Source organism: Prionailurus bengalensis, chromosome D3, assembly GCF_016509475.1.
Source record: "Prionailurus bengalensis isolate Pbe53 chromosome D3, Fcat_Pben_1.1_paternal_pri, whole genome shotgun sequence".
Lineage (NCBI taxonomy): Eukaryota > Metazoa > Chordata > Mammalia > Carnivora > Felidae > Prionailurus > Prionailurus bengalensis.
Window position 1 is genome coordinate 10,738,060 of NC_057356.1, and position 13,090 is coordinate 10,751,149.

The 13,090-nt window shown below is 51.8% G+C and overlaps 1 protein-coding gene across 4 annotated transcripts in view; it reads left to right on the plus strand.

The window, feature by feature from the left end:
- The window catches only part of TPCN1 (two pore segment channel 1), a 63,154-nt gene that overhangs the window by 24,930 nt on the left and 25,134 nt on the right, over positions 1 to 13,090 (plus strand). For all 4 annotated transcript variants that reach the window (XM_043557668.1, XM_043557669.1, XM_043557670.1 and 1 more), the window contains 2 exons: positions 7,415 to 7,542; positions 12,597 to 12,773. In XM_043557668.1, coding sequence (XP_043413603.1) covers positions 7,415 to 7,542; positions 12,597 to 12,773 — 305 coding nt within the window. The remainder of the gene's footprint in view (positions 1 to 7,414; positions 7,543 to 12,596; positions 12,774 to 13,090) is intronic.

The following is a 13,090-nucleotide window of genomic DNA, read 5'->3' on the forward strand; positions in this document are numbered from 1 at the left end:
AGGACTTCAGCGTTTTCTCGGGAGCTGGCTGCTGTGGTCTATTTGGGGCAGAGAAGGGATACCATCTGGTTTAGGTTTTTAAAGAATTATTGTTATACTGAGCTATAAAGTTTACTTAAAATACACACACACACACACACACACACACACACACACAGGACTTCTTCGGTGTAGAGACTAGACAGGGGCAGGGTGGGAAGTAGGGAGCCCAGTCAGCAGAAGGGGTTGTGCTTCCCCGAGAAAGAGGTGGTTCGGGCCATGGCAGGGGGTGGCAGGGGGTAAGCTGTGGGATCTCATGGTCCAGGCACAGCCAGTGTCTGGGGGTCATTCAGCAGAATGAATGAAGGGCGTATGAAGGGTGAACCTCCTGACTCCCGAGGAGCCTCCTGCCCTGGGATTCGTATGGGTGTGGCTGCTCCGTTCAGCACGTTAGGTCCAGGAAAATATTCTCCTGTCACCCCCTACCAAGACCCTCTGCCTGTCCGTCAGTCACTCCCGGCCCCCCTGGGCATCCTAAGAGCTCCGGCCCACGGGAATGGCGGTCTGCGCGAGGCCCAGCGCTTCTCTTTGATGGGTCTCACAGCCGTGTGCCCAGTGGGCACGGAGCCACCCGCCACATGTCTCTGGTGAAGGATGAGTGACCAGCGTTTGTGTTGAGGAAGGCTCTAGATGAACCGGGAAGCCCAAGTGCTCGACTTGGCTCTCCCACCCCGTCCCTGGCTCCCCAGTTGCCCGCCTCTGAAAGGTGGGCATTGAATTAAGTGGTCTCTGCCATCCATTCCAGACCTGACAGTCATTCTTTCTGAGATTAGCAACAGAAAGTATCCAAAAACCTGTGCTGGGAAACCCCACAGCAATCCTCCTCAAACTCACTTCCGTTCGTTGCCTTGTCCATAAAATGGGGACAGTAATGGCACGTCGTGAGGATGAAGTTAATACGTATGTGAGGCGTTCAGAAGGGCGCCTGGCACAGGGAATCCGCTCTGGACGTGCCTAAGTTTGTTATTTGGGCAGAAGCGGAGTTGCTGAGCCCTGGGCTATGTAGGTCCGTGGGGCTGCGGTTCTTCAGAGGAGGGGCAGGAATCTGGGTGCTAAAAGACCCTGTGACCCCATCCGTGCAGCCAGGCGGTATTTGTGGAAGGCTGTTGGTAACCAGCCAGGTCCAGGCGGCTGGGCTCTGCCTCACAGGAAGCTCATGAATTTGAGTTGTTTTTAAGGCCACCTGCCCCTGCCTGCCTGTCCCCTCGGAGTGTCTATGTACCTGTGAATACATAGATGCTGGGAATCGCGAGGGGAGCTGGTCCCAATCGCCACTCGCCGGAGGAACCTCCTTTCTGTTGAAACATCCCCACGTTTGGGGTGGGTTGGCTGTGGAACCTCTTGTCGAGGCCCCGTGGTGATGGGGCACTTGCTGCCTCCGGGGCCATCCAGGTACCTCCAGTCCCCGCCCAGGGCCCAGCGCCCAGGGCCCAGCGCTCAGCACCGCCCTCCGCCCCTGGGGACGCCCATCAAACAGACAGGTGGATGAACCGCGCAGTTGTTGATTTAAAATAATTTTACTCAAGGGGGCGCTCAGTTGGTTGGGCATCCGACTCTTGATTTCGACTCAGGTCACGATCTCACAGTTCGTGGGAGTCGAGCCCCGAGTCGGGCTCTGCGCTGGCACCCCAGAGCCTGCCTGGGGTTCTCTCTCTGCCCCTCCCCACTGGCGCGCCAGTGCACGCACGCACGTGCTCTCTCTCTCTCTCTCTGTCTCAAAAAACCATTTTTTTTTTTTACTAAACTATTTCCAAGTTACAGATCCTATTTGGGATAAAATAACAGCGATGTACCCAGCTGCAATAGAGCCTAGCACTTATTAACTTACTTTAGCAAATCAAGCGTGACAGTTAAAGACCCCCCTGCCCAGGGCGTCGTTGGGCAGCGCTGTTTGGCAGAAAGGCCCTCCCTGTGGCCTCCCCTCCCCGGTCTTTGTTCTGCCCTTCGCAGCCCTGTGCCATGTCTCCTGTCACACACCGGCCAGCCCAGTGGGATCTGTGGCTGAGGAGCGCGTGTCTTACCAGCGGTCCCTGTGGATTTCAGAGACCGGAGGGGGGCTGTTTGCAGCATCGAGGGGAAAATGGCAGCCAAGGCAGGATGCTTCGGGATGCCGCAGGGCACCCGCTCCCAGGCAAAACCCGCCGGCGTGGGTGTGAGTGAGGTGCCTGCGCTGGGGGACGCTGTGGCAGTTTCCAAACGCGGACTGGTCACAGCAGTGTGCAGTGTAAGTGTGAGGGCCAGAGGGGAGAGACCGAGGCGGGCCAGGCGCCTTCCCCCACCAGAAATGGGCTAAGGGAGCTCCCGGCTGGGCGGAGGAAGCTGGACCCATCCGCTGAGACCCCCGAGGGAGAGGAGGGGCTGGGGAGGCTCGCACAGGGGGCCTCCGAGGCGGGGATTCTCGCAGATGCCAGAGTCTTGCACCGGCTGGGGGAGTGGCGCTGATGTCCGCTGCCGTCTGTGCGAGCTCGTCGCCGCCCACCCCGCGCGGGCCCCGTCACTCGTTTCACCTAGGACTGCCGTGTCGCGGGCACAGGCTCCTGCCGTGGCACGTGAAGGTCGTGGACGACAGGCACGCGAGACCACAGCACCACGCAGCGGCCTGCCCGCGGCTTCTACGTGGGAGGCACGTGAGCGCATCCGGGAAGGCGGTTGGACCTCCTTGCGTCTCCGCCTCGGGCTTAGTTCTTTCAGAAATAGACACTGGGATCGGAGGCGGGGAATGTCGGCATTGGGTAGAAGGACCAGAGTGGTCAAGTGCACGCTGCAGCCAGATGTCCTGCCTCCTGCTTGTACCTCCATCCAGTGAGGGCACCTGCTGCTGTAGTTTTCATCCTCGAGCGGCTTGAAGGGTACCGATTAGGAGCTAGTCACCTAGCTTGGTATCCCAGCCCTGCCCGCCAGCCGCTGCTCGACCTCAGGAAGGTACCGAGCCTTCCTGCACCTTAGTTTCCCCGAGTCTGAAGTAGAACAGTAGTACCTCCTTCGTAGGATGGTTGTGAGAGTTAAACAGCTCAGTTGGCATAAAGTACTCAGACATGCGTCGGTTATCTGTCGCTGGGACCTAGTGCCTTAAGAGCAGATATTCTCTTCAGATCTTCTGTGCAGCAGTCTGCAGCTTGGGCAGGGCCCGATGGAGGGGCTTATGTCTGAGCCACTCAGTGTCACTTTGGGCACTTGTCCGGGGCTCGGGGATCTGGCTTTGAGGTGGCTCATTCACCTGACTGGCAAGGTGGTGCAGGCTGTTGGCTGGGTGGGGGTGGGGGACTCAGCTGGGCTGGGGACAGGGGGCCTTGCTTCTCCTCCACGGGCCTCTCCACCAGCTGCATGGGCTTCCACACAACGTGGTGTTTGGGTTCCAGGAGCAAGGGTCCCAGTAGAAAAAGGCGGAAGCTTTTTTGTGACCTGGCCTCAGAAGTCACCAGCACTCTGTCCTCCATCGTACACTGGTCAAGGCAGTCACAGAGGCTCACCTGGTTTCAGGACAGACACAGGGGCGCCGCCCATCTGGGGAAGTGGCAAAGGTTCTGGAAGGGCACGTAGGATGAAAGATCGTGCTGTGGCTATATTTGGAGAATAAAACCTGCCACGGCCTAGGTTCTGGCATGCAGTAAGCCTCAACAAATGCGTGCTGTCACTAGTTCGAAACCATTGGCAGCTGTCCTTCCTCCCAGACTCCTGTTTCTTAGAAGGTGGTAGTATAGCACAGTGGTTAAATGCACCTGCTTTGCAGCCAGGCTACCCCGGGTCAAATCCCGACTCGGCCCCTTAGAGCTGTGTGACCTTGGGTGAGTTGCTTCACCTCCTCAGGTTGTAGAATTTATGATGATGAGATTGGGATTGTGCAAATTACATCAGCATGGAGCATGGAGCCTGCAATAGTGGTCACTGATTACTTAGATGCCTCATTGGTGCAGTTCCTTCCAGAAAGATTGTCCTATTTACACGTCCTAGCGATGGAGAGGAAGCTGGATCCAGAGTAAGTTTGTGAACGGGAAGTCCCTTGCGCTTCCAGAAGCCTGAAGGTTGGGAGGGGAGAAAGGGAAGTGTCCTGTTAAAGGTCGCGTACTGTACATGAAGTGGCACAGTAGATTGCGGTAAATTAAAAACGTGTACTCTAAACCCTACAGTGACCTCTGAGTGACAAAAGAAAGTCTTGCAGCTAAGCCAACAAAGGAGATAAAACAGAATCATAATAAACACTCAGTGATCCAAAAGAAGGCAGAAAAAGAGAACAAAGAACAGATGGGAGAACTATAAAAATAAATAGCAAAGATGATATATTTAAACCTAACTATATTGATAGTTACATTAAATGTGAGTAACCTAAATTCTCCAATTAAAAGGCAGAGATTTTCAGATGGGGGCGGGGGGTGGTGAAGCAAGACCAAACTGTATGCTGCCTACGAGAAACACAGTTTAGGAGCTCCTGGGTGGCTCAGTCGGTTAAGCTGCCGACTTTGGCTCAGGTCATGATCTCACAGTTCATGGGTTTGAGCCCCACGTCAGGTTCTGCACTGTCAGCAAGAGCCTGCTTCAGATCCTCAGTCTCCCTCTCTCTCTGCCCCTCCCCTGCTCTCCCCCCCCTCTCAAAAATAAATAAGCATTTTGGGGCGCCTGGGTGGCGCAGTCGGTTGAGCGTCCGACTTCAGCCAGGTCACGATCTCTCAGTCCGTGAGTTCGAGCCCCGCGTCGGGCTCTGGGCTGATGGCTCAGAGCCTGGAGCCTGTTTCCGATTCTGTGTCTCCCTCTCTCTCTGCCCCTCCCCCGTTCATGCTCTGTCTCTCTCTGTCCCAAAAATAAATAAACGTTGAAAAAAAATAAATAAATAAATAAGCATTTTTAAAAGTTAAAAAAAAAGAAACATGGTTTAAATATAAAGATGCTAAGAGATTAAAAGAGTGGAGAAAGCCACACTAATCACTCATCAAAAGAAATAATCAAAAGCTGGAGTAAGTATATTAATAATAGATAAAGACTTGCGTATGTTTAGAGAATATGTATGCGTACATATAAAAGAACTCTCAAAATTCAAAGATAGGAAAATAACCCAATGAAGAAACAAGTAAAAAATTTGAAGATACTTCAGTGAAGACGTACATGTGGCCAACAGGCATATGGAAAGACGCTCAATAATATTAGTCCTAATGCAAAGTAAAAACATTGAGATTAAAACCGAGCAATGCCATCACACAGTTTTTAGAATGGTCAGAAGTAAGAATGCCTGAGCGTGTCAGGTGTGGGTGAGGGCGTGGAGAAATCGGGACCCCCCTGCACTGCAGGTGGGAGTGTAAAATGGTACAGTCATTTTGGAAAGCAGGTTGGCAGTTTCTTTTTTTTTTTTTTTAATTTTTTTTTCAACGTTTATTTATTTATTTGGGACAGAGAGAGACAGAGTATGAACGGGGGAGGGGCAGAGAGAGAGGGAGACACAGAATCGGAAACAGGCTCCAGGCTCTGAGCCATCAGCCCAGAGCCCGACGCGGGGCTCGAACTCACGGACCGCGAGATCGTGACCTGGCTGAAGTCGGACGCTTAACCGACTGCGCCACCCAGGCACCCCGCAGGTTGGCAGTTTCTTAAAAAGTTAAACATACGACCTAGCTATTTCACCCCTAGGTGTTTACCCAAAAGAAATGAAAACATGTGTCCCTACGAAGTCCTGCACATGAATGTTCATAGCAACTTCATTTGAAACAGCCCCAAACGGGAAGCAAGCTCAGTGCCCATCAACAGGTGTATGGATAAACCGCGATAGGTCCATACAAGGGAGTACCGCTCAGCAAAAAAAAAAAAAAAAAAAAAAAAATGGAATGAGCCATCCACACACCATACAACACAGAGGAGTTTTGAATAATTATGCTGAGAGAGAGAAGCCAAACAAAAAAGAATACGTGCTCCATGATTCCATCGGTGTAAAATTCTAAGAGACGCAGATTCATCTAACAGTGACAGAACAGATCAGTGGTTGCCTGGGGGTGATGGGCCGGGGTGGGCACGAAGGGGCGATGGATGTATAGTCTTGATGAAAGTGATGGTTCCACAAGTGTGTGCATGTATCCGAACCTGTCAAATTGTGCATTTTTACTGTGTGTCCAATATATCTAAATAAAATGGTTTCTGAAAGTGCGTGGAGAAGAGCTTTGTTGGATCCAGCTGACCTTGGCTGGCAGTGCAAGGTCAGAAAGGACCAGTTATGACCCTGCAGCCCTAGGAACCCTACCAGTTTCCCGCCCTTTCCGATTGGCTTGTGAGTTTTACATATTTGATTCCTGTCATCTCTGCCTATCTCCTTATCCAAACATATTTCGTTCTTTATTTTCCTGTAGGTGGATCAGTTTGAGTGTGAATTGTGGGCAACCGAACTCTTATCCTAGATGATAGTAAATCTCCCCGATTGGTGCCTTTGCTTACCATGTATCAGTAGACACACTTGAGGGTTTTGACAAACCCAATTCAGACAGGCTTAAATATAAAAGGATCTTTATGGGCTCAGATTTTGGAAACGCTAAGAGGTGGATATCAGGCACAGCTTGATCCTAGGGGTGGCAGCTGATGTTATCGCTGTGATTCTTTTGTTCTCTCTCGGCTTCCTTTCTCAGGCAGCCTTTCCTCAGCCACCTGCAGCAACAGAGAAAGAGCCCCTCCTTCCTGAGTGGTCCAGGAAAAGATCCCAAGTTCAGCCCTCACTGGCTGGGCCTGGGACAGCACCCTGCCTGTACCAGTCTCTGGCCAGGGAGATGAGGCGCTTTTTATGTCATCTGCCCGGGAGCCAGGGGTGGAGTCGGCCAGATACAAAGAATGGGTGGAAAGTAGGGAGAGGATGTTCTCCAAAGGCAGGTGGGGATCAGTGTTACTGGAAGCAAAGAGGGCATGGGTGTCAGCAGGGAAAAGCAACAGAGGACCCGGCACCGGGGAACAAATCCGATTATTTTTATTTTTTAACGAAGTGGAACGTTAACGTGCTTCCAAAAGTCAAAAGCGTACAAAAAGATCACTCACGCAAAGGGAGCGACCACTTCTACGCTGTTCCCCACTCCCCTTGTAAGTCACTGATTTCTGTGAGTCCTAATTTATCCTTCCTGCTTTCTTTATTTTGTAAAGAGAGATATCTGTATGTTTTCTTGTTTCCTCCCTTCTTTACACAAAAGATAGCATACTATATGTGCTCGTTTGCACTTGCCTTTTTCATTTAACAAGAGAATGAAAACATTTCTAACTAGCCATGCTAATTCTTGCTATTATCACACGGGATCCAGCGCTGACTTGTAGATAATGGGATATACGTGTGAGCGTACGAGCCTTTTCTTCTGGTGAATGGTGTCTTTATCCTTTTGAGCCTGGGTCATGAGTGAATCACTCTCTTCTTCCCATGCAGATGGAGGCAGCTATGCCGTCCACGACTCCCGGGCCCCCAGTCTAGGCTCAGGGGGTGAGAGTCCCCCATCGAGCCCCACCGGACACAACTGGGAGATCAACTATCAAGAGGCAGCAATCTACCTCCAGGTGAGCGTCTCCGATCAGGATCTGTTCTCGGTGCCTGTTGGTCGAGTAGGGTACCCGGGCCTCTGCTACGTGCCCAGAAATTCAGTTCTGGCTCTGGTTCCTGCCCCTGCTCCTGTCTCAAGTTTCAGTGAGGAGAGCCAACCCGATCGTGCCCAGACAGGGAGGGCGATGTGCGTGGGCTTTCCTGTGACTCCCAGTATGTGGCCCTGCCTGTCCCCAAGGTTCGCTGAGTCTGTCCCCTTGGCCTTCCCTGCCTCGCTCCCCATTCTCAGGCACTGACGGTCAGTTCTTGAGGGGGAGTTCTTGAAATAACATAATACTGTAGCAGGGGTTGGTCGGCCTGGTATGGGAACTTAGAGATAGATCTTTATTCCTTTCCTGACTAATTTGCTGTTGCTTTCACATTTGCTATTTCTTTATTGGTTCTTGTTTTTTTTTTTCCCCCCTCTTTTTTTCAATAAAAACAATACTTTCTTTATAGAAGTAATACATGCCCACTGCAGTAAGTTTAGGTACAAAGGGGATGTGGCAAAAACATTCACCTGAGTCACTGTCAACATTATTTAGGAATAAGGGGTGCCTGGGTGCCTCGGTCGGTTAAGCGTCCGACTCCGGATTTTGGCCCAGGTCATGATCTCACGTTTTGTGAGTTCGAGCCTTGTGTTGGGCTCTGTGCTGACAGCATGGAGCCTGCTTGGGATTCTCTATCCTTCTCTCTCTCTGCCCCATCCCACTCATGCTATCTCTCTCTTTCAAAATAAATAAACTTAAAAAATTTTATTAAAAAAGAATAGTACAGGGGTTTTCTGTGTTTTGTAAAGTAATTTTAAAGTCACGTGATACGTACAGTTGTATAATCTGCTTTTTTTATAGTGTGTGACAGAAGCTTTTTTCTTATGTTTATGAAAATTCCTAGAAACAAATTTTAACGACTTTATATCTGATAAATGGATCCTAATTTATGTAAACTGTCCTGAAAAGGCTGGATAGTTTCCCATCTTTTATACTTCCCTTATTATATATTATGCATTTCCCTATTATAAATTATAATCCAAGGACAATCCATGCATCGAGCTATTTCTCTCTCTCTCTCTCTCTTTAAGATCCAGGATTATTTTATTAGGAAAGCCTCTAAGAAGTGGAATTTACCTAATGGAAGGAAGCAACATTTTTAGGGCCCTTGATGTACAGTTATCAAATATTCTCCAAAGGGGGGACTGCCTCTTAACTGCCTGTCTCACCGTCTGTAGCATTAGTCACTATAATCTTGCCATTCTTGTCACCGTAAAATGTCAGTTTCCTGTGTGCACTGAGTAAGAGTGTAGATGGGGAAGTGGAATTTTTCTTAAATTCATTTGAATAATAATTTTCCCTAATCTTTTTTCTTTGAAGCAGCTCTCACATTGCAAGTATGCATGTGTGTGTGCGTGTGCGTGTGTGTGTGCGTTTTAAAGATTTCATTAAATTCGGATAGTCCTTTCATAGTTGCTCAGCTCCCTTTATGCTTCTCTTGTTTTATGCAGCATCACATAAGTTGTGTTCCTCACCAGATACATTTTGGTTCAGGTGAAAACAATAGAAATGCTTCCGGGACATTTTGGCAAGCTCGGGCATGCCTGTCGGTGATCTGGAAGGGTGCCCCAGGGTCACTCTGTGCACTGTCACCTTAAGGTTGAATAGACGCTATCTAAGCACAGGATGGATCAAAACACAGAGTTAGGATGGCTTGGGGGACTTGAGAAGTCTGGTAATTCCTTCACTCCTTAAGCAGGTGAGAACATCAGTAGTGAAAATATCTGCCTTTAAGTGGGCACCTGCTGGTCAGTCTAACAACCCTCCAAGGTGGTCTGATCATCTCCCGTTCACTGACAAGCAAACGACACTCAGAGGGGCTAACGGAGCCCAAGGCCACCCAGCTAATAAGTTAAAGAGCATGGATGTAAATCGCATCCAGCTCACCTCAAACAGTGCTTCTCTGCTATACATTGTTGCTTTATTTCTTTACCCGGCCACGTGTATCCACTTGAAAATGGGCCCCCGTTGTGGAAAAAGAGGCCACAGAACTGCAAATATAGTATGATAATTTTTACATAACGTTTATGCATCCAGACACACACACACACACACACACACACACACACACACGGGTTCATATACGTATCTAGCAGCATACACCTGTGTGCTCACGCACATGTGCGTAGATCCCCATTCCCATCTGGAAAGTTGTTCATCCAACTCGTAAAGGTGATTGTCTTTGGCTGACGGAATTTTTACTGCCTTGTCATCCTGTGTATTATTTGAATTATGTTTACCAACAACGCATCTTTTTTTTTTTTTTTAATAAAAATCCAAGCAGAACTCAGACGCCTCTGAACGGTAGTTCACGGCTGTTTCGTGTGGGGTGGGTTTAGCTGTTGTCAGATGGTCTTTTTTTCCTGCTTTGCCGCTGAGCTGCGGCATGGCCCCTGAACCAGGCTGTGGGTACGCTCGGATAGTTGGCCCCTTGCTCCTCTGAAGATACCTGGGGCCTGTGGTTTCCTCTCTTCCCCAATTTTACCTGTTAACTCACTCACCCTCGGGAGCCGGGAGCTCTGTGGTCCTGGCACCTCGCAGTGAGGAAATAAGGCCAGTGTTCTCCTTGGGGTTTGGATCAGAATCCAGTGATGTGAGTAGTATTTTCCTCCATCCTTGTTGGTGGAGACCTCATCTGCTCTCCTGGCAATTCCAAGTCCTGGAGGTAAAGCCTGAGCGCCCCCTCCCCACCCCCCCCTTGTTGGTGGTTCCCTCTAGCCAGACCTGACTACTTATTGGAAGATGTTACCCAAGAATTGCATTTTTTAGTAATTCGAACCAGAAGCTTCCCGGGCCACCCTGTGTGTCCCCCCCCCCGCTCCCTGGCCATGGCGGTGGTGGTAAAAACCACAGCCCTGCACAGATCACAGGGCTACGAGTGAGGCTTGCCGGCTTGCCCTCTGTCTGCCTGCTGGGATGTTTGTTCCCTTTGTCTGGCCTGCCCCTGTTGAGTCTGTGGTTTGTCTTTATTTTTTGGTATTGAAGCTAGTGATGTCTCTGGCTTCAGGGAAGTGACTCGTTCAAAGCCACCCTGCAAACCACAGCCGAGGTCAGAGCTCCCCACCTCCCAGCTACTGGGAAGTCCCAGGACGGGCTGGGGTCTGGAGAGGTGATCTCTTACAGGCGTGGATCATCCTCCCAAACATCCATTAAACACCTCCTGTGTGTGCCAGGCATCGTGCTGGGTGAGCACTGGACCGCATCCCCGGCCTTTCCTGCTGTCCTGACACAGGCTTGGTGAGCTGAAGCGGCCTCGGGGTGGCACGGAAGCCCACCAGGCCAGAGTGCTTTCCACGCTTTCCACGCCCAGCGTGCCCCTCCGGGCCCAGAGCCGCTCTTCCTCCAGCCTGGCTGCCTCTTCCACAGGAATCACTGCGGTGTGTTAGTTTCACCTCCCCGGAATAAGGGTTGTGAGGACGGAGAGGGTGGTCTCGTCCCAGAGGAGCCGAATAGTTGGAATAGTTGAAGGTCTGACCTCATTCCAAGACAGCTGGAGAGCTTCCAGAAGGGCTCTGGGTCAGGGGGCCTGGGTGTCCCTTCCTGCTCCACGACTTTCCCCTCCAGGAAGTGAAGCCCGTGGGAAGAGTCTGCTGAGTGTTCATGCTGGAAGTGAAAGAGGCAGGTGCCCTCAACTCAGCATTGCTGACGTTCGGGGCTGGGTAACTCTTCGGCACGGGGGCCTCTCCTGTGCATCTCAGGATGTTTAGTGGCATCCTTGGAATTTGCACGCTGGTTGCCAGCAGCACCCCCAGGTGTGATGAACAAACGTCTCCAGGCCGGGATGGGGTGGAGGAAGCAGGGGGCGGGGCAGCGTTGCCCCTAGTTCAGAAGCACTAAAGACGACGCGTGCGGAACATTACCGGCTTTGGCTGCTGGATGGGGTGCTGATGGGGGAGAGCTGATGGGGTGGGGTGACCCTTATCGCTGTGCCCACCAATTACAGGGGGGCAGCGAAGACTCCTCCCCACAGCCACCAGAAGGCTGACCCTAACAGGGAGGGTCAGCACTGGCCCTAGGGTGTCATCTGCTTGTCACAAGTGGACCATCCCCAGGGCCCTGCCATCAGCAGGAGGCTCATCACAATCTGGTGATTGTGCGGCTCTGTGAGCTCAGGGGCCACTGAAGCTTCTGTGCCGCGATTTTCTCATCTGTCAAATGGGACAATGAAAGCCCCTGCCAGAGAGGGGATGTGGTCAGGAGTAAAGGAGTGTCCAGGGCTCAGGTAAGGGGCTGAGCCTGGTGCCTGGCCGGGTGGGGACCTTGGTCAAGGTCAGCCCCTGTCCCATTACTGTCGGAGCTCAGGAACGAGGGCAAGGCCTGTCATTGTGGAGGAGTTAGGAAAGGAGATGAGTCAAGAAGTGAAAGAGGCAGGTGCTCTCAACTCAGCACTATACTTACTATATGTATACGTATATAGTCTCAGGCTCCTTTTTTTCTCAGTGTTAGTATCATTTATAATCATAATAACAGGTAATATCAACAGGGAGCCTATTGTATGCCAGACATCCCAAGTGCCCTACAGGAGTCCTGTGAGTAAGGATGCGTGTTGTAGCCCACTGGTAGTCGAAGAAGGGGAAGAAACATTCTCCGCATCGTCCAGGGAGGAGCAGGGAAGCCAGGACTCAGCTGTATTTGCTTCCCCTCTCCCCCCACCTCCCGGCCCTTTACAACCCACGGGCGCTTCTGAGAGCCGGAATTTGGCCACTGAGGGGCTCACACGTGCCGCCTCTGTTCTCGTTCTCTCGGGGACTCTTTATTCTTTGATTCTTCCAGGCGGTCCTGAGGAAGAAGCCGGTCTCTTGAGGGACCTGACCGGGGTGCAGTTTGGTGAAGACAATACTTTTGGTCTCCCATCGGCTTCCATCCCGGGCTCGACACTTCGCTCGTCCGCCAAGGGCCCTCCTTCTCCCCCAGCCCCTGGCACCTCTTTGGTGCTGTGTCTCCTCGAGGCCCGTTTGCCCACACTGCTCTCGTTCCTTCAGGAAGGCGAGAATAATGACAAGTTCTTCACCCACCCCAAGAACGCCAAAGCGCTGGCGGCCTACCTCTTCGCACACAACCACCTTTTCTACCTGATGGAGCTGTCCACGGCCCTGCTCCTGCTGCTGCTCTCCCTGTGTGAGGCCCCCGCCGTCCCCGCGCTCCGGCTCGGCATTTACGTGAGTGTCCGCTTGGCCAGCCCGGAAGGGAACATCCTGGTAGAGCAGATGCCCCCGGTGGATTTAGAACAGAGAGGCCCGGGTGTGTGCGGCGGGCATCATAGAGGCCTCGGGAGCAGCATTGGATTGCCAGTCTTGCGTGGGATCCCTGCTGGAGTGAATGCTCTCTGTGATTGGGCTTACTGGTACCTTCCGGGGGGGGGGGGGGGGGGGCGGCGCCATCTGATTGGCTCACGGAGGGCTGTGGGCCACACCTTGGTTCCAGGGGAGCAGTGCACCTGGCTGCGGTCCCGCCCACCGTCCGCAACCTCAGGGGA